This window comes from Chiloscyllium plagiosum, unplaced genomic scaffold, assembly GCF_037043375.1.
Source record: "Chiloscyllium plagiosum isolate Xiang-an unplaced genomic scaffold, Cpla_swu_hap1 HiC_scaffold_7, whole genome shotgun sequence".
Classification (NCBI taxonomy): Eukaryota; Metazoa; Chordata; class Chondrichthyes; order Orectolobiformes; family Hemiscylliidae; genus Chiloscyllium; species Chiloscyllium plagiosum.
In genome coordinates, this window is record NW_028270145.1 from 651416 (window position 1) to 677433 (window position 26018).

A 26018-nucleotide genomic window follows, 5' to 3' on the forward strand; every position below is an offset into this window, starting at 1 on the left:
TATATATGGAATGAGACTATATGATTACTTATGGAGAGAAAGAAACACTGATGTGTTTGCTTTACATTATTATGAACATTTTTGTAATAAAATTGATGAAAATTTAATGGTTGCAATGCTTTTTACAATGCCACAGTTCAATGCTGGACTATTGTAAAATAAAACTGTAGAGTTTACTATTCCGAATGAAAACTTTGTCGAAGAGTTTGTTTTATATCATCAACAAGAAGCAAGAGTAAACCTCCCAGTAAATTGTCAAAGGTGTTTTTGCAATTGCTGAGCTTTGCTTGTCACTAAGGTATGGGTATTACATTTGAATGCAAATAATTTGTTTTTAATTCATTCACAAGATGTAGGCATAGTGGCTGGGCCAGCATTTATTGCCCATCCCTAGCTGTCCTTGGCAAGGTGGTGGTAAGCTGTCTTCTTGAACTGCTGCAATCCATTGGAAATGTCCATACATGATTTTAAAATGTACCGCTCAAAATCAGACCACATGGCTCAGACATCCTATGAGACATTGAGGTCCCCCAATACAATTGCAATTGCGTATGATATTTATAATATGCAACCCAAGGGGTGTTGCACAGTTTTCAAGCCTCTGGATATTACGGCAGACAGACATTACACTGTCCTTTCCCAGTTGAAATTTTGTGGAAGCTACCTCAGCATCTCATAGAGTCACATAATGTTGTATGGAAAGAACTTGTATTGCCCCTCAGCTAGTGACCGATTTGATTTCGATATGGTGCAGCAGGGAATCAAGGATTGTGCTAATACAGTGAGATGAGGAAAGAAGCTCGATTCAAATTTAAATATCAGGATGGGCTGATTAGGTAAACTGGTGTCTGATTCTCTAGATTTTAAAACCATGTGTGCATATTTTAAATTGATCACCGTGGTGCAACAAGACAGCTTACCAAGACCTTCTCAAGGGATGCTAGGGATGGACGATAAATGCTGGCCCAGTCTGTGATGTCCATATTCTGTGAATGAGCAAAACAAAAGTTCTGGACCATGGAAAGTGCCAGTCAGTACAGCTCCTTGAACTGGATAAACACCAAGTTTCAGGTAGACCAAAGCATATCTATCTTCAGGCCAATGGAGGTCCAGTAGCAGTTAATATTTGTCTCGGTGTTTGTCCTGGAGAACAGGCCGTAGAGCACAGCGTCCCATATCATGGAACAGTTCAGAATTAAGAAAAGACATTTTTTTGTTAGCGAGTTTTAAGAAGATCCTTTTGCCTTCTGGGCTTTCTTTGCAAAGGGCCATTTCAGAAACCAATTCCTTACCACAGCTGCCTCGAGGGCTATGTGCAGTGGGTCTGTAACTCTGACATGCAGAAAGTAACTAACGGGAACAACCTTTTTCACCACCAGTTGAACTGAGTCTTTATGCTTGTTTGTAAGTCTTGGTATTTGGAATGCTGCCAGATGATTTTGACAGTTTGCTCGTGATTCGTCAGGATCCACTATCTAGTTCTCTTGTACACTTTGCAAATGTTCAGTGCAGACCACTGCCTGATATGGTACGTTTGTGCATAAGCCTATCCATGAGGACAGCTGATGCGACACAGCCCAGGGTCACTGAAGTGACAATATAGTCATGACCACACTTTGGGACACCAAGGACTCAGCACTTAGCGACACTTGGTGTTTTGGGAATGGAAAACCTGATAGCAACTTGATATAACCATATATAAAGTTGGTTTTTGGGATGAATGATACAGTAGCTAAATTTTCATTCTCTGTTGTCTGGAGATTTGTACGTTGAATCCCTACAAACATAGTCCATGTTGATTCTCTAGACAAAGCAGTAAATGGTTTTGGTGATTGCCAAAGTGCAAGTGTCAGGGATAGGCTAGCAAAGCAATACCAAGATCACCTCACCCTGAAATGGCAGGGTATTAACTGCAATGGGGAAGAAGCATCACTCACACATCACAGGTTTTGTTTCAGTTTTGGGGCACATCCCAGCCTCTCCAAAAGCCGTATGACCTGATGGTGCAAAAAAGATCCATCAACCCAGATCCCAAAGAACATGAGCTCACTCTTTCTGTTGCTGGAAAAGCGCAGCAGGTCAGGCAGCATCCAGGGAACAGGAGAATCGACGTTTCAGGCATAAGCCCTTCTTCAGGAATCCTGAAGAAGGGCTTATGCCCGAAATGTCGATTCTCCTGTTCCCTGGATGCTGCCTGACCTACTGCGCTTTTCCAGCAACACATTTTCAGCTCTGATCTCCAGCATCTGCAGACCTCACTTTCTCCTCACTCTTTCTGTGACTGACTTTGGCTGTTGAAGTCCGTTTGACCTGGTCACTGATGCTTATCTGTCAATGAGCTGACAGTGGATCTGAGAAGGAGACAGTGGTACCGCCTGTACACAGGGAAGCTTTGACCCGCATGCCTCCAGTGCCTGAGATTTTCACCCTCCTTAATGCTCACATTTTCTGCTGGTTTGGTTGGATTTGTTAGAACATGCAAACAAAATCAGAAAGAAGAAGTAACTCTTTCTGATTCCAGATTTGATCCAAATGCCTTTTGATTCTTAACTATTGATTGAAATTGCCAACTGATAGTTTTCCCGAATTGCACATTCTCTCCACAAGTTCCATTTTGGCAAGGATCTGTTTTGTAAGTGTGCAGTATTCTACCAATGGTCTTCTCATGGTCCAAGCTCATGATCCACGTTTCCCCATTAAAATTAAATCATTAAATGGGCAATGGTGCTCCATTTTGAAATATACAAGATGCTTCAGGCCAGTGCGTGCCATTTGCAGGTTTTCCTGGTTCTTTTCCCTTCTGGGACAACCTCTGGTCCTGCACAAAAGCAGTTGTTTCTCTGAGCCACACTAGGTTATCAAAGATCTCCTGCCAGGTAGAGTGCAAGTTTGATAGAGGTGAACCACCAACTCCAGAGTGGACAAAGCTGAATTGGAGATTGAGGAGAGAATGGACCAGGATAAAATTGGGAGCACAGGCCCAAGATATAGTAATGCTAGGGTTCAATACCTGCCTTTTCACTAAGGTGAGAGTCAGCAGATGAAAGTAGTCTGTGGCGTATCAGAACTCGAAAAAGTGAGAGATAAAGAAGTCAAACTCTGAGACCACAGGCAGACTGAGTCAGTTGGCTTCTGAGCAAATTGCTGTTGTGTTTCACTTCTTGCAAAGTAAAGAAGTTAGTCTAAGCAGCTGAGAAATTAATTTTTTAAGTTTTATTTTCTAAAAATAATGCAATAATGTTTCCATAGATTTGGGCTCAGACTTTCATTCCTGAGGTGAAGATTTCCAGGCTGGCTGCGTGAGCTCAAAAACATGTTCCGAATAATGGGATCACTGTTTTATTCCAGGCATGGTTGCATGCTAGAATTGCCCCTGCCTTGCTTCCAGACACGGGGCTGCCGGGTGCTAGGATGGGCTGGTAATAATGAGCTCTCTGTGATTTGCAATTTCATCCCTATTCTTTATTTGGATATTAAGCCTTCTAGCTCACACTTCTCAGGTGTGTCACATGGTAGCCCAACCAAAAACTATCTGTCAGAGATCTTCCATATTTTTGTGGTGTCTTTGAGAAGCAGGTTTACTGTTATAGGTTTTGCAGAAGCAACACAGATCACAGCTTTTCCCCCACATTACACAATGGACTTAACCTGCCTACAGTACAGTTGATACTATATTAGTGCAGTAGGCTAGTGCTAATTATGACCTGTCATCCTAATGAAACATTTACAGCTAACATCAATTGTAAGAGCTAAGTCAGTTGCAATTATGAGCTGAGTTCATTTTGGGAGAGAAGCAATCCATAACATCATCTGATCCTGATGAGTTAGAAACCTATTGGGGTGCAAGTATGCTTTGACATGTTTCTCAAAATGTTTTAAGTTTTAACAAAACATTAATATAGGCACTCCCACACATTGTTATTGGTCATGTTGCAAGATCCAAAGATATTGAAGTAATATTGTAAGGGAGTTAAAGGACATTCTGGAGATTGAAATTAACATGGATCCAGTAATTCTTCTTTTGGGACTGCCAAACTTGCCCTCTCTGGGGGAACGTGGGAAGAGACTGTGTAATATCTTTGCCCATTGTGTGAGGAAGAACATTTTACTAAATTGGACGTCAGAAAAACTGGCCAGTCTTATGGGGTGGAGTAAGCTGGTGATGGAGCATCTCCCCGAAGATTACCTCACAAATATGGTGCACCACAAAATGGAAGTTTTATAAGATGTGGCGGCCCTTTTTAAATTATATTGAAACTGACTTGTCGGCAATATTAGTCAGGGCCATGGTAAAGCCATGGGAGTCTTGATGGGTGCCCATGGGGCCCTGGGAGGAGGAGACTGGAAGGAAAAGAATATGGGTACTGTAGGGGATAGTCCCAGGGATGGGAGCCTCAGTGGAGGTGTGATGAGTAAGACAGAATAAAGTTGTAAGACATCATCTAATTTAAGTAACTTGAATGTAATTTAAGCTAGTATTTATTCAATATGTTTGTAGTTTAGTTTTAATCAAATAGATAGGTTTGTTTGGTAGGATAATGGGTTGTTCAGTAACAATGGTAATCTGTTGTGACCTTGTTCTTTGTACTGTTTTTTTACTGTTTTGCTTAAATGTTTTGTGAAAGATTTTAAAAAGCCTTTCAATAAAAATATTTATAAAAGTAAGTTTTAACTAAACAAATACAAACAAAATTGATTTTACTATTTAAGATGGTAATTTGAGTTGATTCTAAAACCAATACTAGCTCTCAACTTTTGTTTGACTGGACATGTCTCATTTTTTTTTACTGATAGAAGGACAACTTCAATCTGTTCTTTCTTCCTGTGCATGGACATACTAAGAGGGCTCCATTGACTATCCATTGCTCGTCATTACCACCCCCCACTCCTCCGCCATTCATGATTTGAGGCATCCTGAATTCCAATTGGTTTGTCATTGTGTGAATCGTACATGATCAATTGCAGCTTGATGAAACAGTGCGTGCCCTGACTGGTTTCTGGAAAACTGATGGTCATCTTAATGATACTATTTCCTTCTATATTCAACTTGAACCTTGAAGTGTCAGTATCCTGTGGAATTATCCCTTTTATGACTGATTGTCCCTCTTAGTTTATAACCCTTATTGATAACTGCAAAGGTAATGGATCACCAGTAGAGTAACTTATGCATCTATTGTGGTGACACATCCTAGTGATGAATATCATCGCAAATATTCCAACCGATACAGTACATCTAAGCAATCTGGAAAAGTCCAAAGACTTTTAATATGTTTGTGAGCTATATTTGTGTGATTCCACAATGATGATGATGCCTGGAGCAAGTTAATGGAGGTTACTTTCAATCTGTACTGTATTCACTTCTTTTAGTCAACAAAAGAAATAGGACTCGAGTTAACAATTCCATTCTGCAGTATATTACTACAAGGTACAATTGCATGATATATCAAAATACAGAAAGCTCAAAAATAATGTATATAGGCCGGTTGCATACTTTAAGTTACAAAATTTAAACCACTTTAAGAGCTGTATCCTTGACTGAAGACTTTTCACGCCAAACTATGTTGATATTCAGTTGCCTGAGTTTAGTCTGAGCCATAAAACAGCTCTAACATCATAAATCCATAACCTTAATTTTGATCTGACCATGGAACTAATCTTCCTTACAGAAGGTGTTCTATGATTATTAAGTTTAATAAAAGAGTTAACTAGATTCTTCACTTGAATCGAGTCAAAATTCTTGATAAAATATAACTCAATCCTACGGCTATGCTGATGAAGCTTGGCCTTAAAAGTGAATCTGGCCTACTGCTGGGGCTGCCACTGCCCAATATCCATGAGGAGTAAACAGCTATTTCCTTCATCTCTCCAGCCAACTTCCACACTGGAAACTACTGGAACAAAACAGTGGATTATGATTTCTGCTTTTGGTCATAAAACTGTAGCCCCATAGGCCACCATGAGCTCAACTAAGTTTAGTCATCATTCTTTCCAATATTTAGACAGTCATTCAAGGTTTACTTTCTGAGCTCTTGAAGGATGGATACATGGACAACAACCAGAATGTTGCTAATGTTTGTAAAATGGTATCCCAGTTTGAATTGATGTCTCATTGGAAAGGAAGAGGGCATGGTGAAGTGCAGGTTAGGATTTCCTGTGAAGGTTTACTGAATAGGTTTCACACAACATAGCAGGCAATCAAGTAACCATTTTACTGATGACAATTTATGCCTGAATGTATGTCTCATTAGCATTCCTGACTGTAAAAACCAAGAAGCAAACTGGCAGGAGCATAAACAATCAGGGCCCAGGGAATGCATGGAACTCAGGCTATTTGTTCCTTCTCTAAGTATGTAAATTAAAATTTCAACATATTTAACCATCACTCATACACTTGTTTATGAACCTGCTACTAGAGAAGCTTTTCAATTTTAATGAGTTGTATCGGTGTCAAAGAAAAGTGACATCCTAACAAAAAGAAAAAAAAATTACATCCTAATTGAAAATATAGCGCAAGTGTCAGTGAGGATAAATAAAGAAAATAAATTGCTGAAAAACTATCCCAGAGGTGAAATAACTATTTCCTGCTTCACCCAAAATTCTGGACTTAATTTTATAATCATTTTTATATACTAGCTGGCTGTTTAGGTATGTGCTCCTTACTCTGGGTGTGGAGCCATTACAAGAGTCTGGATGCATATAGACAAAGATATTGTTAGAAGTGCATTAATGAGAAATGACATTCAGCTCTAATGTAATTATACGTGTAACATACTTCTGTTCAAGAATGATAGGATGTTTATTCTGGGTATTTGTTGTAAATCCTGTTTACTCATATCTCCAGATGCAAAAGTTCAGAAGATTCTCCCGATGAGAAACCTCAACAGTGCTGAAGGAATATTGTGCCATTCTGTCAAGAATATACTTAGTACTTGATTTAAAAAAAAGTGTGCATACACTGTATTCCAGGAGCTGTAATTTAATAAGTTCTTCAACAATATGAACAAAACATTCTGAGTCTTTGAAAAAGTAACCATTTTAAAAGATAAATGTACGGGCAACACTCAGATAAAGTTGATTGCATTTTAGTTTTGATGTAACAGTATGTCAGGGGTTGTAAGGCTGGGAGAATTCACATCAATGTAGTTGAAGGTTTGGTTTCCATCAAATCTTTTCATTGGGGAAAATATCTTTGCTTCAGGGCAATTTGTTGGGGAGAAGATCCGACTGAAATTTGGAAGTGCTGAAGTGTTTTATTTTGTTCTTTTATTTGAATTATGATTTATAAACAGTTCAATTGTTTGTAACAAGTCACCCAACTCTGAATGCTGCATTAGTTCTTTTGTGTTTTTTTTGTTACTGCTAGTGTCATTACAGATAGACCTTGAACTGCCTTCTCAATAGAAGTGTAGCTGGATGCTTTGAAGCTTAATGTTGAGCAGATATTTATTCTATAAATTACAATTCTCTCTTGCAGTTTCTTGGCAATTCTGAAGTTGAACAACCAAAGGGTACAGAAATTGTGAAGGATGCTGTTCGTAAACTCAAGGTATACATTTTCACAGTTTTACTTGATGTTATTCCTCTTTGCTTTGACCTCAATTTCTTTCTTAACCAAGAGACTAAAAGTAATATCTACCTAATCCTTTGGTGCCAGTGATTGATACATGAGAATGAAGAAGTTTTAGTCAGCGACAGAGACTCCTTACACATCATCCACAAATGTGTTAAGGTGTTTAGTCCTTGCAATCTTGAAGAAGGAATTTAGAGTTAAGTTCCTTCAACTGTGCAATTAATCAGAAAAAAGATATTCTCAAACCAATTTAGCTACAGATATTATTTCACTTAGGTTTCTTTTATTCTATTCTCCAAGACTGATTTCTGTGATCCATATAAATGTAATAGCATCACTTAATGGTAAAAAAGGAAGAAACTTCAGTGCATTTGTTTGTTATTACTTGTAGATTCATGGGAATTAGGTCTAACTGCACTCCTCTGCGAACTTCCAAGGAAACAATTCAAAAGCTTCACTAAAGTATGCCCGTGAATTTCCTACCAACTAAATGTACTTTATTCAGTACTTTACATGAGCAAACAAATGCATTCTGAAATAAGCCACTTTTTCTCAATAAATGGAAGTTTTAATATTCAATTGAGTATTGAAGCCAAGTACAAACCCTCAACCATTGTTACGGTGGCACAATTACATTTGTCCATTGAACTATCTTTTAATGCCTTCATTTAAGATTTTATTTGATCTTTTTCAGAAGCTTTTGATAAGGACTTGATATTTTTAACGAGCCCTGTGACTTGAATTTAGATTGTGTAGTCTGAGAATCGGGCAATATGCTTAATTTCTGGGGTTGCATCAATGCTGTTCAAACTTTTCAAGTTTATTTCCTTCAATTGGATTAAGTTTTTAGTGTAATTTCCATCTCTTCCAAGGAAGTTGCATTGCTTCCAGTCAAGTGAGGAGAATCAGGAAGGAGATATATTGTGATGCAGTATTATGCATCAAGCTCAGCAGCGGGTTTCAAATGTACACTGCCGACATCTAGCTGTAACACATCACCACATCTCTCAGCATCAGACTGCTTGCCCAACATCCAGTAATGTATGGCAAAACTTTCCTTCAGTTTAATGACACAGAAATAATGGCACGGGAATAGTAATCTAGAGGCCCAGGCTAATGTACTGAGAACATGGCTTCAAATACTACCTTGTTAGCTGGAGAAATTTGAATTCAAATAATAAATCTGGAATATAAAACTAATCTGAATTATAGTAACCATGATGGCTGTCACAGATCATTATCTAAACCCATCTGGTTCACTAATGCCCTTTAAGGATGCCATTGTTACCTACATATGATTCTAAGTGCACTCTTAACAGCCCTCTGACATGGCTAAGTAAATCACTCCAATTAAAACGACAAATGCGAGCAATGCCTATCTCCCCAGAAAGAAGTAGTAAATAAGAGTTAAATATTAGTAAGATGGAAGCAATTTTCTTTGGTCCTTGCTAAAAGATTTAGTCCCTAACTCTGAATTTCATCGCTCTGCAAGGTGATATGGGAACCTGAACCAGACTCTGATGTCTTATTTGATCCCAAAATGATCTTCTAAGCATGTGTCTGCATTGCTATTGACAATGGCTATTTCGCTGGTTATTTCTGTTTGCTTCAGTCCAAGTGATGTGGACTAGAATAGATATGGTGGACAAGTGCTAGGTCATTCATCACTGGATTCAATGATAATCCTGGAATATGAACTATGTTCTTAAATACTTCTCTTCTGTCGTCTCCACCCTCACTTCTAACAGCAACTGAGGAACTCATGGGTTTCTTTGCAACATGGCTGTACTTCCTTCCTATAGGAACCCTTCTACTCTCCAACCCAACCTTGGCACACACAATCACAGCTATGAAGTTGTATCTTACTCTAGTTTTTCTCCTATCTCCATCATGTCATCTTCAATCTCATCTTGTATAAGAAACCACCTCTTACCCTCTTGCCCCTACTTCTACTGAACTACTGACTCCCAATCTCTTCCTACTTCTTAGAATCTGCTGTTCTCTCCATATATTCAAGATTTGCTCTTTATCATCCTAGCAACCTAGCTTTTCACCTGTCTGTCCTCTCCAGTGTCCTTGAATCCCTACTGAATTATAAGCACCTTTTCCAGGACTCCATGTTAGAATTCTCCAATCAGGTATCTATCCCTGTCACAGTACTGACGTGGCTCTTAGCCAAGTCACAAATGACAACTTTTGTGAATGGGAGAAAGGCAAACTATTATCCCTTATCCTCCTGAACCTGGCTACAATCTCTGAGCCTGTCAATCACACCGTCAATCCTTGAATCCTCTTCACTGTTGTTCAGCTGGATGGGACTGCATTCTCCTGCTTTCATGTTTATCTATTGAATCTTAACCAGAGAAACACTACCAATGGTTTCTCTTCCTAATCTCTCACAGTTAGTTGATGTATATCCCAAATATCTGTCCTCAGACCACTCTTATTTTATTTCTGTGTGCAGTCCCTGGTGACAGTAGCACTGGGCAGGGATGACATTGTCAGTGGTTATCAAACTAAATGTGGGAGATGGAACATTTTCTGCCCGTGGGTCCCTGCACACTGGAAGTGGAGACAAAGCAGACATCTTTCTCTTTGTCCTCCATCCTTGCAAAACTATAGAGGCACAATAGCCAGTCAAGAGATTGTCATTGTCTTTTCATAGAGACAGAAGCAGGAAGCATGCCTGTGTGCTAGGCCAACTATTGAGCTTTTCCGTGGGTGCAGGGTGCCATTGATTGCTTGCATGTGGTCATGGGCAGGTCCTTAGATGTACCAAAAGCACTGAAAGTACCAGTCACTATTGAATTGTTATGTTACTATGGTCAGCATATCACACTGCTGAGTGTCCACTTTCCTTGCAGCAATAACCATTTCTTCATTCTGTCCACCTACTGTGCCACCAATCTTTGAACAACAGCGATGAAGCACATGGTGGCTACTGTAAGGCTATCTACTGGAGACCTGACTGAATACTATCCCTCTCTGCCCAACCCAATCACAACCAGCCTTCCATCCATTAGCTCTGTTTACACTCGCTGCTGCCTTGGGAAAGCATCCAACATAATCAAAAGTCCCTTCCACCCCAGTTATACATGCTTCCATCCCATTCCATTGGACAGAAAATACAGAAGTTTGAAAACACATATCAACAGATTTAAGAACAGCTTCTTCCCTGCAGTTATCAGACTTTGTACAGACCTCTCATATATGAGAGTTTTAACTTTTCTCCGCACCTTCTCTGTAGCTGTGACACTATATTCTGCATTCTGTTCTGTTACCCTGATGTGATCATGTAAGGTATGATTTGTCTGGTTAGCACACAAAATAATATTTTACACTCTATCTTGGCACATGTGACAATAATAAATCAAATCAAACCAAAAATCAAATTCAAGGTCAGATCCATGCTGTCCCAGTATTATTAAGCAGATTGTTGCATTCGAATGCATGGACGACTTCAGCACATACCAGAGTGATGTCTGATTTGTATTTGTCTGCTACAACCTCCACGAAGTGCTCTTCATGAGGTACAATCCTTGCCATTGTAGATTTGACTAACACCTACAGAGGAAGAAAAGAAAGGGAGACAGCCTGCCCGACTGTCAGAGAGTAGATCATCAGATTCCAGTTCCCTTCTACAATGTATCAGATTGTGTGGTTTAACTGTTCCATATTTTATGATCCCTTTGTGACAAATTATCACAGCATCCATCATACTCCTTAAATAAGATCTATCAAAAAAAAGTCAGATCATATAAATACAACTTGATCCAACAAACTAACTAATATTACACACTGTACTTTTTCCATCGGTTTTGTACATCCCATTAATTCCTGTCTTGTGGGTGCCTTTACCGAAGCAAAGGATTGCAAGTATTACAAAACTGAAATAGAAAGAAAAAAGTGTTGGAAATACTCAGCAGACCAGGCAGTATCTGTGGAGAGAGAAAAACTGTTGACTTTTGTTGCGGATAGATTTGAGTGCACGAATAAAGATATCTTGTTTCAGTTATATAGCACCTTGGCAAGCCTGTGTCTGGAATAGTTTGAACAGTTTGTTTCAGGAAAGATATACTGTACCCTGGAGAAGCGCCCTAACTAGTTATGTAAAGCTGTCTGGTTCACTAGTGCCCTTAAGGATGGAAGTCTGCCATTGTTACCTACATGTGATTCCAGGTGCATAGCAGTGTGATTGACTCTTAACTGCCCTCTGAAATGGCTAAGTAAATCACCCTATTCATGAATTCTGAATTTCATCAGCCAAGATCTCATTTTGGACTTTTGAAAGGCAATTTTAGCTGAAAAAGAACATTGCGTTGAAACAAAGGGACACTGACTCACATTAAAATATGCATTTCTGTGTCCGCTGCATTCCATGACATGGCGACCTCTGGCCTATGAGAACCATTAGATAAGATAAATCAGTGGGGAGATATAAACAGCTTTCATCCTACCTTATCAGAAGTAGAGATTCAAAATATGTAGCAAGAGATTAAAGTCATCTTTACCTGTGGGCATGAAACAAAAGCAGGTATGCTAAACCAAAATTACATCTTGGAATAAGCAACAGATTTCAGAACTTTTAGAAAGTGATCATGTGACCAACCAAGTTGCAGTAATTTAAACAAGAGGAGAGAGGAAAAGACTGCTCTCCTTCTCCGTCTCATTCCATCTCCCCCAGCAGGCCTCTCGTACTGTCTGCTGGGTTCTAAACTGTGTCTGCCTCTCTCCAAGCAGACAAATGATTATACAGGAAAAGCTGCTGACTTTCTACAACAGTGTCTCCAGAAGTAAAGGTACATTCCATCTGCACATTGAAAGACATTCTCAATTGAGAACCAAAAGCCTGCAAGCCTAACAGCCAGATCAGAAAGCCAGGTCCAAACTCTCAACTGATTCATTTATTTTTCATGATTTAGTATTTGGACATGTTTGCATACCTCAATCTATAATCTGCAGCAGTGTATGTTGAATTCGGTGCATGTATTGCAATTCTAGATGTGTATTGACCATTTAATATTTTTAGTGAGATCAGTTTCAGATCAATAAACTTGACCTAATTGTGAAAAGTTCAAGAATATCTGTCTGTTGAATCCTTTTTAGCCAGCAGAATAGCAGTTAAGTGCATACACTGGATTGGCAAGTCTGTTTTACCAAATAGAATGAATCTTTTTAATCGAATGGTGGGGAGCGGATGAATGTGCTGTTAGAGGAAGGACAGGAAAACTAATCCAGCCCTAGTTTTCTGCTCATAATACTTGTCACAGACGGAGTACAATAAAGGTTTACCCGACTGATTCCTAGTATGGTAGGATTTGGTCTATGAGAAGAGGTTGAGGATAGGCAGGAGACTGGAAGAATGCACCAAGAGGTTGAGGGTACCAGGTCTGTATTCTCTGAGATTCAGAAGAATGAGACATTATCTCTTGAAATGTAGAAAATTCCTCTCAGACTTCACACGCAGATGCAGGACAGATGGATGGTCTAGCGCAAGGGAATATGTCTCTCAATAAGGGCCAGACCATTTCAGGCTGAAATAGGAAGGAATCTTTTCATGCAGAGGGTAGCAGCACATCTTTACATTATGTAGCTCAGAGGGCTTTTGGGGCTCAGTTGAGTAGTTTCAACGCAGTGTTACGATAATGGGTTACAGACTTAAAGTATTACAGGCATTTTAAGCCCTTAGTTCCAATTTTTTTTCTCTCTTTCATTGGCATACAGGAGGTTGAGGGGTGACCTTATAGAGGTTTATAAAATCATGAGGGCTATGGATAAAGTGAATGGCAAGTGTCTTTTCCCTAGAATGGGGGTTTTAAGACTAGGGGACATATTTTTAAGATGAGAGGGGAAAGGATTAAAAAAGCCATGAGGGGCAATATTTTTACACAGAGCATGGTTCGTGTGTGAAATGAACTTCTAGATGAAGTAGTGGATGCAGGTACAGTTACAATGTTTAAAAGGCATTTGGATAAGCATATGAATAGGAAATGTTTGGAGGGATATGGGCTAAACGTTTAGGTTGGACCAGCTTAGTTTGGGATTATTGTCAGCTGTTTAGACTGAAGGTCTGTTTCCAGTCTGTATGATTGTAAGACAGCAGGAGAGACAAAATAACTGTGGATACAAATTCATTAGCAGCTGGCAGCAGTTTTGTGTGGGACTGATGGGACGTGTCAAAGCAATTTCAAAAAGACTGGTCTGTGGTCTCGTGGGACTATAAAGATAATGAGGGGCTGACAACCTCTGCTCTACAGCAGCCCACCCTCCTTTTCTCTTTGAAGAATATACCAGGTCAGGAGTTTAAAAAGTCAATTTCAACTTGTTGGCATTTTGCTGGTAGGACTGAAAGTTTTCATGTACCCCAGCCTGGGTCTGAGCATTAGCATGTTGTGAAGGTCACGTTGGTAATTTGGTTAAATTGGTTCCTCTTGGATCTGAGGGAGAGCTAAAATGCAAAGCAAGGGATCATTTTGAAATTAACCTAGTAACGACCAACCAAGGAAATGGTTCATCTCACTCGATAAGTGTGAGATGATGCACTTAGATGGGACAAACAGAGTAAGGGAATGCATGATGAATGGTCGGACTCTGGGAAGCAAAAAGAATCAGGGGAACGTGTGTGTGTGTTCGTTCACCCATCCATTAAGATATACCTGGACAGGTGATTAGGAAGGCATGCTTACCTTTATCAGCTGAGGCATTGAGTTTAAGAGCAGGGAGGTTATGCTGCAATTGTGCAGGGGTTTGGGAGTAGTTAGCAGTGATAGAGGGAACAGGCAGCATTGGGAGTAGGGTTTGGCGGTGACAGAAGGAGCAGGCAGGCAGCATGGGGGGGATGGGGATGGTGGTGAGAGAGGGAGCAGGCAGCATGGAGGGGATGGTGATGGTGGTGAGGCAGCATATAGTGGTTGGTGGTGTAAGAGGGAGCTGGCAGAAAGGGGGTTGGCAGTGAGAGATGGAGCGGGTAGCATGGGGTGGGGGGTTTGGTGGTGAGAGAGGGAGCAGGCGACATAGGAGAGTTGACTGTGAAAGAGGGAGCGGGCAGCCTGAGGGAGGGTTGGTGGTGAGAGAGTGAGCCTGGTGGGTGGGGCTGGCAGTGAGAGAGGGAGTAGGCATCCCGTGGCAGCGGTGGGAGCAGGTACAGTCTGAAAGGCAGTGAGAATGGGCAGCCCGAGCTCAGCATGGTCAGGGGCTAATGGACTGTGGTGTTGAACTGTTAATTGTGTTTCTTTGTTTTTTCTCTTTTTTTTAATAAGAAGGACTGTAATGTTTAACTTTCTAACTTTGATTTCCTTATTTTTCTGCTTTACAACTAAGATTCTGTAACTAGGTCCCTCTGTAACTAAGACAGCGCTATAAATGGCGACTTGTTAACTGTCTACTGTACTCATGTGAGTACGTGATAATAAAACAAATTCAATTCAATTCAGTTAGGAACAGGTAATAAAACTGTTAGTCAGCCAATGGCACCCACATCTCATGAGTGAATAACTAAAACAAAAGTGTGCAGAAGAGGTGTGAAAGGCAAATTAGCAGTGGTCTGAATGCAAAGTGAAGGAGTAAAGAAAGAAATCAAAATCTTGTAGCAGATGGTATGATCTGAAATGATTAAATCATAAAGCTGTAAAGTTCAGAGTCAAAGGAAGGGAGCTGTATCACAAGCTTTTGTTGGGCTTCGTTATGACAGAAACAGAAGATTGTGAGTATAAGTTGGAACTTGAAATAGCAAGTAACAAGAAGCTCAGTGTCATGCCTGCTGACTGATCTGAGGTATTTTGCAAAGTCTCTTCAATGTAAAGGACGCCACAAAGTGAATAGCAAATACAGTCTATTAAATTGAAAGAGGTACAATAAATTGCTGTTTCACTTGGAAGGTGTATTTAGGGACTTTGGATTCTGAGAAGGGAGAAAGTAAAATGTCAGGTTACACATCTGTCGCGTTTGCACAGAAAAGTGCTTCAGAAAAGAGTGAAATGTTGAGGATAACTGGGTAGTGGACTAGATTGCAGCACATGGACAGCTAATAGGAGAAGATGTGCTGTAATCAATGATATTTACCACAAGCCCATGGACTCCATCACCAACCTTGACTATTCTTGCACACAATTGCTGTTATTAGGAACAAGTTGGAAGTATGATTGTTGATAGGAGCTACATATTAAATTTGTCTCTGCAAATGCAACCTTGTGGGATGTTGGGCTAGAATTTAGTCCCAACAAATTGTGCTGTCTTTACTATATGGTTGTCCTCGTCTTTGCCCTTATCCTTACAACTGACGATTGCTGTAAGTTGAAGATTCAAGTGGTATGGGATCCTCTGCAGGGTGGCTGGGTCAAGTACGAGCAGGGAAAACAACTGTGTATTCCCTTAAGCAATCAGGTTAGGATATTATTAATATACAATCCAGTGTCTGCACCAGCAAGTGTGATACAAATAAAATGTTTGGTTTTCACATTTTTATCTCCATCAACAATTACATTCTGAAGGAATAATGCTGCAAACTGGTGATAGTTAATTTTTAGTCTCAGAAGGTAATTAAGACTTGTCACACTGTTGAAAGGGTACTTAGACTGAAATGGACAAGCTTTAACCTTGTGTGATGTGATTAACCCATATATACCATACAAGTACAACAATATCACACTATTCACTATACACTGGGTTTGTGATAGTGTCATAAAAATACATGACCACTGCCAGTCTTAAATGAATTATCTCACCTACTTTATTACGGAACGCTTTGTGAGTAAAATGAACAGGTCACATCAATAAATAAGAAGTGTCTTAGAGTTTTATTGGACTTAATCTCATTTAACTTGGAGATAAAATCTTGTCAGGAATTCTCAGTCTAAGAGCAGTAACTTAATCCCAGAGAGATGAACCATTCTATCTAGGTACAGTATAATTGCTATAAAAGGTATAAAAGTGTCTCTCAACTCCTCTGTGCTGCTTCCAGATTGTAAAGTCAGTCTGTTGAGACAATACATAGTAACTTTTCAGGCATTTAATGCAATTGGCATGTTGTTGAGAAAGACATGACCGTGTTTATTAAAGTAAGTTATTGACGTTTAGATGAAGTACAATGCATATTCTATTAAAATAAGACAACTTTATTCTTAGGCAGTAGAAAAATATAATTATGACTCTTGTATTTCATGCATGTGAACTCTCAATTTTTTAAACATTGTGAGGAAGAGAAATTATTACAGAGGAGCCCAGACTATGAGCAGCCGGTTAACAACAGATTTAAGTGAAATCAGCTTCACCAAAATGAACAGTGAATGAGAGACATTGAAAGGAGGCTGCTATGGTTAACAAGTGTAAAAAGCTGAAGAGCGGGGATAGTACATCACATACGAAGAATATGTGTAAATGATAGTAATGACTGAAATGAGGGATTGAAGTGTAAGATGTTTGGTATAACAATAAAGTTAGGTAGGAAAGTAAGCGGTGAGATAAATGCAAACAAAACAGTAAAGTGACATAGATATGTTGAGTGAGTGGTCAAGACCATGACAGATAAAATACAATTTGTGATTTTACCCACGTTTAGTACAAAACATTTAAACAAAAAGATTTCAGTAGTAAGATACAGAAATGTTTGCATTTAGAGAGACCTGGGGGTGGTCTACCTGTGCATGAAATCTCTCAAGAGGATGTTCCAGCCAGCAAATAGAAAAGAAAGGACATATTAGCTTTTATTCCAAAGAGATCATACGTGGAGAAGATAGATAAATATAAAATTCACCCAGAGATATTGGGTGCCAATTTGATCTTGCACAATGAGCGACATATTCCCTGGAGTTTAGAAAAGAAAAAGGTGGTAGGATACACAGCTGCTGGGAATCTATTTCCTGTCCCTATGGCGGTCCTAATTCAGGGGAGGCATTGGTGTACTATTAACATTATGGGACTAATAGTTCAGAGCCCTAGATAATATTCTGAATGTACTGATTTTCAGATGGTGAATTTTGAATTCAAAAATGATTGAAATAAAAACCTAATGTAATTGTGACCAGTGTAACTAATTTTGATTGTTGTTTAAAAACCCAATGATGTCTTTTAGGCAACAAAATCTGTCATCCTCACTTGATCTGACCTAACCTTGACTCCAGACCCAAAGCAATAACAGACTGAAATGGCATAGCAACCCATGCAGTTGGACCAAAACTGCTTCAAAGAAAGCAATGAGCCTGTCATCAACCTTGACCATGGAAACTATAACAGCAAACCCAGTCCTGTCGACCCTACAAAGTTTCCCTTGGGTAAAGCTCTGTGTGGGTTGTGCCAAAATTGAGCAAGTTGTCCCAAAGACTAGTCAACTGACAGCTCAACATAGTCATACTCATGGAATCTGACCTCAGTCAGCACCATCCTAATCCCAAAGTATGTTTCATCCCACTGAGAGGAGAGGCAAGATTGAGGTGGTCGCATATTGGTGTACAATTGAAAAAGAGTTTCCTTGGGAATCCTTAACATTCTCTCTGGATCTCATGATGTCTCATCACATCAGATCCAACATAGGCAAGGAAACCTGCTGCTGATGACTATGTGGCAATCTCCCCTTGACTAACGAATCAGCTTTCCTCCATGTTGTGTTCAACTTTGATGCATTTAGAGTGACAAGGGCACCAAGCAGTGTCTGGATGGAGAACTTCCATGTCCATGACTAAGAGTGGCTCAGTAGCAGCACTGCTGACTGAGTTTGCCAAATACTAAAGCACATCGCTGTTAGACTGGGCCTGCAGCAGATGGTGAAAAACCAAGAGGGAAAAATTTACCTTCTCCGATCTATCTGTCGTTGTTGAGTCTGTCCCTGACTGTATCGGTGGAACTGGTTACCACACGCTCACTGTGGGACAAAGTCACAGCTTCACAGTAAGAATACCCTCCATCATGTGTGGCTTTGAGTAGATGTAGTTATTCAGAATTGTGTATTGATGATTCACTATGGCCTGTCAGCAGCAGAGGAATTGTATGCTGATACAATCTGTAACTGAGAGTCCAGCATAGCCCATACTCCACCATTAAAGAGATTAATGATGGAAGAGGGGCTATTCATTAAACCAGCTTCAATGAAGAGGGCAGGTGGGCCTAGGTGCTGGAACAGTTAAGAATGTGGTGCAACCTGGTAACTTCTTCCCAGGACTGCTCATATGCCAAACAGCAGAAGGGGCATATCATATACAGGGATAGGTGATCGATAACTGATGGACCAGATTTCATAATCTCAGTCCTGCCTCATCCAGTCATGAACAACATTGGACAATTAAAGAACTCAATAGTGGAGGAGGCTGCACAACTACCTATACCTTTAACAATGGAGGAGTCCAGCACAGCAGTGCAAAAGACTAGGCTGAGGTATTTGCATCCACCTTCAGACAGAGGACCAGGAGAATGTTCTATCATGGCCTCAACTTGAAGTCTCCAGCAAGAGATGCCCATTTTCAATGAATTTGATTCCCTCCAAACAATGTAAAGAAAGACGAGGTACTGGATATTGCAAAGACTATGGGTCCTGACAACATTCTGGTAAATAATACTGAAGATTTGTGCTCACAGGCGAACCTTGTCCCCAGCCAAGCTGTTCCAGTCCTGCTATGACTTTGGCATCTACTATATAATGTAGATAATCTCCCAGGTATGACACTACAAAAAGCAGGGCAAATGCAACCCAGCTAATCGATTCTAAGGGACAGGATTTACATGTATTTGGAAAGGCAAGGACTGATCAGGGATAATCAGCATGGCCTTATGCATGGGAAATAATGTCTCACTAACTTGATTTTTTTTTGCAAAAGTGACAAAGAGGATTCATGAAGGCAGAGTAAGGCATTCGACAAGGTTTCTCATGCAAGACTCGTTAATAAGATTAAATCATATGGAATTCTGGGAGAACTAGCCATTTTGCTACAAAATTGCCTAGAAGATAGAAGGTGATGGTGGAGGGTTGTTTTTCAGACTGGAGGCCTATGACCGGTGGTGCGCCACAGGGATTGGTGCTGGGTCCACTGCTTTTTGTCATCTATATAAATGATTTGGAAATTAAGATAGGGGGTATGGTTAGTAAATTTGCAGATGACCCCAAAATAGGTGTGTAATTGACAACAATGAAGGTTACCTCCGAGTGTAACAGGAACTTGATCAGATGGGCTGATGGGCCAAGGAGAAGCAGATGCAGTTTAATCTAGATAAATGTGAGGTGCTACATTTTGGTAGGGTAAATTGAGACAGGTCTCAGACACTTAATGGTAAGGTTCTGGGGAGCACTGCTGAACAAAGAGACCTTGGTGTGCCGATTCATAGTTCCTTGAAAGTGGAGTCACACGTAGACGAGGTGGTGAAGAAGGTGTTTGGTATGCTTGCCTTTATTGGTCAGAGCATTAAGTATAGGATATCTGAGGTTACGCTGCAACTCTACAGGACATTGGTTAGGTCACTTTTGGAATACTACATGCAATTCTGGTCTCTGTCCTATCAGAAGGATGTTGTTAAACTTGAAAGGGCTCAGAAAAGATTCACAAGGATGTTGCCAGGGTTGGAAGATTTGAGCTATGGGGGAGGTTGAACAGGGTGGGTTATTTTCTCTGCAGCATCAGAGGCGGAGGGGTGACATTTGTGGAGGCTTATAAAATCATGAGCATGGGTAGGGTGAACAGTAAAGGTCTTTTCCCCAGAGGAGTCCAAAACTAGAGGGCATAGGTTTAAGTGAGAGGGGATAGATTTAAAAGGGACCTAAAGGGCAACTACTTCATGCAGAGGATGGTGTGTGTATGGAATGAGCTGCCAGAAGAAGTAGTGGAGGCTGGAACAATTGCAAAATTTAAAAGGCAAGTGGAACCGTGTCTGATTCAGAAGGATTTGGAGTGATAAGAGTCAAATGATAGCAAATGGGACTAGATTAATTTAGGATATCTGGTCAGCGTGGACGAGTTACATCGAAGTGCCTGTTTCCATGTTGTACATCTCTATGATTCAGACACAGCTCTATCAGTTCACTCTTGATCATCAGCAAAGTGGTGGAAGGGTTCATCAATGAAGCTATTTAACAGCACTTGCTAATCCTAACCCTAACCCTATCTCATAATCTGCTCATTAGCCCTGTCAGAATTAACCTAAGTATCACTCCAACCTTGACCCAAATATGGACAAAAGAGCTGAATTCCAGAGGTGAGCCGAGAGTGATTATTCTTGATATCAAGGTAATATTTGACCTAGTATAGCAGGAAAAAGCCCCGAGTCAAACTGGAATCAGTGGAGATCAGCAGATTCGAGTCATATGTGACACAAAAGGAAATCGGTGTTTGCTGTGGGAGGTCAGTCAGCTCAGTCCAAAGCGCATCACTGCAGGAATTGCTCAGGGTAGTGTCCAAGGCCCAACCACCTACCTCAATGATTTTCTCTCCATGCTGATGTTAGAAGTGGGCATGTTACTGATGATTGCACCATGTTCAGCTTCATTTGCATGTCCTCAGATGCTGAAGACGTAGATGTCCATATGCAACACGTTCCAGTCAGCATCGAGGCACAGACTGATTAATGATCAATAACATTTGCATCACACAAGTGCCAAGCAATGACTCTAGCCATTGTGCTCGCCAACTACTGACATTTCAACCATGAACATCCAGATAATCAACATCCTGGTGATTGCCCATTGATCAGAAACTGAACTGCACTCAAGAACACTTGAAGCTTGACACCATCCAGGAAAAAGCAGGCTACCTGATTAATATGCTGCTCACCACCTTCAACCTTCATTCCCATCGCCACTATATCATCGACTAGATGCATGACCGCAACACACCAATAGTCCTTTGATCACAACTTCCAAAGTTTTGACATCCTAAAAGGACACGGACAGCAGATACATGGGAATATCACTATGTACAAATTCCCCTCCAAGCCTTACACTATTCTGATTTCGAAATATGTCACTGTAGCTAGGTCGAAATCCTGGAACTTACTTCCTGCCCTCACAGTGGGTACCCTTACACTACAAGTACTGCAGAAGTTCAAGAAAACATCTCAGCATCATCTTATGCAGGGTAATTAAGTGCAGGCAATAAATCTACCCTAGCCAATAGTGTCCACATTAAAGGCAAAACAAAATTGCAGAATTGGCCTGACATTTTGAATCTTTTGACCTGATATGAAAGTCCTACCACCAATTCTAGAATACATTGTTTTTGCTAGCAAGGAGAGTTGGACAGAGTGTGAATCAAACAGGCAGGAAAACTAAACTCAGGAGACCAGCTTGACATCAGTGCTAAGTTAAAACACACTCCATTTTCATTGCTGCACAGTCTTTGACTTGTAGTGTTGAAACCATGACAGTTTTGCAGGAGCTGTAAATACTCCTAACATTCCAATGAGAATGTTTAAGTGTCATGATTTGAAATTATTTAAATTGTGCAACCTCTTTAAAAATGAAAAGAAGGAACAGGCCACAGCTGTAAGTTGAAATTTTAAAAAAGTAAACACTTACTGTTGGAGTGCAGTGATCGACAGGACATCTGGTGTAGCTTAGAAACAAGCCAGCTGTCCCTGCAGTTCCAATAATTTCTATGTTGACATTTCCAAAGGGTTGTCACTACGTCTGAGCTTGTTATGAATACTTGGCTGAACGTAAAGGCTCTAACACTGATTATTCCACAAAGGAGGGAGATTATTGAGTTCACAATTTGATTCACAGCTCAAAGTGCTTTGAAAGGACTTTGATGTGACTATTGGGGGGGGTTTAAACTAACTCTGCAGGGGCATGGGAACCCAGATTGTAGCTTCAGGGTGCAGGGCCTGGAGTGTAGGGAGGTTAGGAACATGGCATCAATTTCCAAGGAGGGTGTCTGTAAACAGGAAAGTGGCTTGAAGTGTGTATACTTCAATGCAAGAAGTATACGAAATAAGGTAGGTGAACTTGCAGCGTGGGTTGGTACCTGGGACTTCGATGTTGTGGCTATTACGGAGACATGGCTAGAACAGGGACAGGATTGGCTTTTGCAGGTCCCAGGATTTAAATGTTTTAGTAGGGTCAGAGGTGGGGGTAAAAGAGGGGGAGGTGTGGCATTGCTTGTCAAAGATAGTATTACAGTGGTGGAAAGGACGATGGATGAGGACTTGCCATCTGAGGTAGTTTGGGCTGAGGTTAGGAATAGGAAAGGTGAGGTCACCCTGTTAGGAGTCTTTTACAGGCCTCCTAATAGTCCTAGAATCATTGAAGAAAGGATAGGGAAGGTGATTCAGGAGATGAGTGACAGTAATAGGGTGGTTGTTATGGGGGACTTTAACTTTCCTGATATTGATTGGGAAAGCTATAGCTCAAGTTCGTTAGATGGGTCAGTGTTTGTTCAATGTGTGCAGGAGAGTTTCCTGACACAATATGTAGACAGGCCAACAAGAGGTGAGGCCATACTGGATTTGGTTCTGGGTGACGAACCAGGCCAGGTGTTAGAATTAGAGGTAGGTGAGCACTTTGGGGATAGTGACCATAATTCGGTGATTTTTACTCTCGTGATGGAGAGGGATAAGTGTGTACTACAGGGCAAGAGTTACAGCTGGGGTCAGGGAAATTATGATGCGGTGAGGCATGACTTAGGATGTGTGGCTTGGAAAAGTAGACTCCAAGGCAAGAGTGTAAATGATATGTGGAGCTTGTTCAAGGAGCAACTATTGAGTGTCCTTGATAATTATGTACCTGTCAGGCAGGGAGGAAAGGGTCGTGCGAGGGAGCCGTGGTTTAATAAGGAATTGGAATCCCTTGTTAAATGGAAGAGGGCGGCCTATCTCAAGATGAGACGTGAAGGTTCAATTGGGGCGATTGAGAGTTATAGGGTAGCCAGGAAGGACCTGAAGAGAGAGCTAAGAGCAGCAAGGAGGGGACATGAAAGGTCCTTAGTCGGTAGGATTAGGGAAAACCCTAAGGCTTTCTATAGGTATGTTAGGAATAAAAGAATGACTAGGGTAGGAATAGGTCCAGTCAAGGATAGTAGTGGGAAGTTGCGTGTGGAGGCGGAAGAGATTGGGGAGACACTGAATGAATACTTTTCATCAGTATTTACTCAGGAACAGGGCATTGTCGTCGATGTGAATACTGAGTCACAAATAAGTAGAATGGATGGCTTTGAGGTATGTAGAGAAGAGGTGTTGGAAATCCTGGAAAAGGTGAAAATAGATAAGTCCCCTGGGCCTGATGGCATTTATCCTAGGATTCTCTGGGAAGCAAGGGAGGAGATTGCAGAGCCATTGGCCTTGATTTTTATGTCCTCTTTGTCTACAGGAGTAGTGCCAGAAGACTGGAGGATAGCAAATGTGGTTCCCTTGTTCAAAAAGGGGAGTAGGGATAACCCTAGTAACTATAGGCCGGTGAGTCTCACTTCTGTTGTGGGCAAAGTCTTAGAGAGAATTGTAAGGGATAGGATTTATGCACATCTGGATAGGAATAATGTGATCAAGGATAGTCAGCATGGTTTTGTGAAGGGCAGGTCGTGCCTCACAAACCTTATTGAATTCTTTGAAAAGGTGACGAAGGAGGTTGATGAGGGGAAAGCGGTAGATGTGGTATATATGGATTTTAGTAAGGCGTTTGATAAGGTTCCCCATGATAGGCTACTGCAGAAAATACGGAGATATGGCATTGAGGGTGAGTTGGAGGTTTGGATTAGGAATTGGCTGGATGGAAGAAGACAGAGGGTAGTAGTTGATGGCAAAGTTTCTTCATGGAGTGCCGTCACTAGCGGTGTTCCGCAAGGATCTGTTTTGGGACCATTGCTGTTTGTCATTTTTATAAATGACCTGGAAGAGGGGTTAGAAGGTTGGGTGAGCAAGTTTGCGGATGATACGAAAGTCGGAGGAGTTGTTGACAGTGAGGAAGGATGTGGGAGGTTACAGCAGGATATAGAGAAGCTACATAGCTGGGCAGAAAGGTGGCAAATGGAATTCAATGTAGCTAAGTGTGAGGTGATTCACTTTGGGAAGAATAACAAAAAGATGGGGTACTGGGCTAATGGTCGGATACTTGGTAGTGTGGATGAGCAGAGGGATCTTGGTGTCCATGTACACAGATCTCTGAAAGTTGCCACCCAGGTAAATAGTGCGGTGAGGAAGGCATATGGCGTATTGGCTTTTATTGGTAGAGGAATTGAGTTCCGGAGTCCTGAGGTCATGATGCAGTTGTATAAGACTCTGGTGCGGCCGCATCTGGAATATTGTGTGCAGTTTTGGTCGCCATACTATAGGAAGGATGTGGAGGCACTGGAACGGGTGCAGAGGAGGTTTACCAGGATGTTGCCTGGTATGGAAGGAAGATCGTATGAGGAAAGACTGAGACACTTGGGGCTGTTTTCATTAGAGAAAAGAAGGTTTAGGGGTGACTTGATTGAGGTGTACAAGATGATTAGGGGGTTAGATAGGGTTGACAATGTGAACCTTTTCCCGCGTATGGAGTCGGGTATTACAAGGGGGCATAGCTTTAAATTAAGGGGGGGTAGATATAGGACTGAAGTTAGGGGTAGGTTCTTCACTCAGCGAGTCGTAAGTTCATGGAATGCCCTGCCAGTAGCAGTGGTGGACTCTCCCTCTTTATGGGCATTTAAGCGGGCATTGGATAGGTATATGGAGGATAGTGGGTTAGTATAGGTTAGGTGGGCTTGGATCGGCGCAACATCGAGGGCCAAAGGGCCTGTACTGCGCTGTATTCTTCTATGTTCTATGTTCTATGAATTGCTTTTTCATTACTACACATTTGCCACTTGATATTTAAACTCTTTGAATGCATTTTATGAACATTAATGAGTTTTCTTTCAGTGTTGAGTATAATGAGAGATTTCTGAGATGACTAATAAAGTTTTTCTTTTGCAATCTCTGCAGTGCTCCTGCAGTCTGTCCACAGTAGATACTGGGTGATTGGTTCTGCAGTTGATGTGCGTATATATGGATGGATGTTGATGTTGGCGGAAGATGGAGGAACGAGGACTTAAATGTCTTTATACAGCTTAGCCAAATTTTCAAAAAGCTAAGTTAGATTTTCTAGATGTTGGCACTCAGCCACATCTGAGAGCACCTTCAAACTCCCTTCTGAGGCTGTTGACTGTGTTTCATCCTGCTGACTCCTCCACGGAATGAAAGCATGGTGGGTGACATCTCTTCAGATGTACCCCCTCAATGGCAAAAGTTTGGCCTAAATTTTCAGAGTAAGGAAGAACCATTAAGGACTGACACGAAGAGAAAATTTCTTCACTCAAAAGTGCTGTGCAAATTTGGAATTTTTGAGAAAGTAATAATGCAGTTTATTTTTAAAACAATGAAATGGTACCTGAATGGATTGGTAGTTGATGAAATTTGAATTCAACAAAATTTAGAAAAATTTACGGGCAGCGCGGTGGCACAGTGGTTAGCACTGCTGCCTCACAGCGCCAGAGACCTTGGTTCAATTCCCGCCTCAGGCAAC

At 40.9% G+C, this 26018-nt stretch overlaps 1 protein-coding gene across 9 annotated transcripts in view; it reads left to right on the forward strand.

Annotated features, from left to right (window-relative positions):
• gulp1a (GULP PTB domain containing engulfment adaptor 1a) overlaps positions 1 to 26018 on the forward strand; it is a 384626-nt gene that overhangs the window by 261537 nt on the left and 97071 nt on the right. For all 9 annotated transcript variants that reach the window (XM_087988648.1, XM_087988645.1, XM_043704093.2 and 6 more), the window contains one exon: positions 7475 to 7546. In XM_087988648.1, the coding sequence (XP_087844774.1) occupies positions 7475 to 7546 (72 nt within the window). The remainder of the gene's footprint in view (positions 1 to 7474; positions 7547 to 26018) is intronic.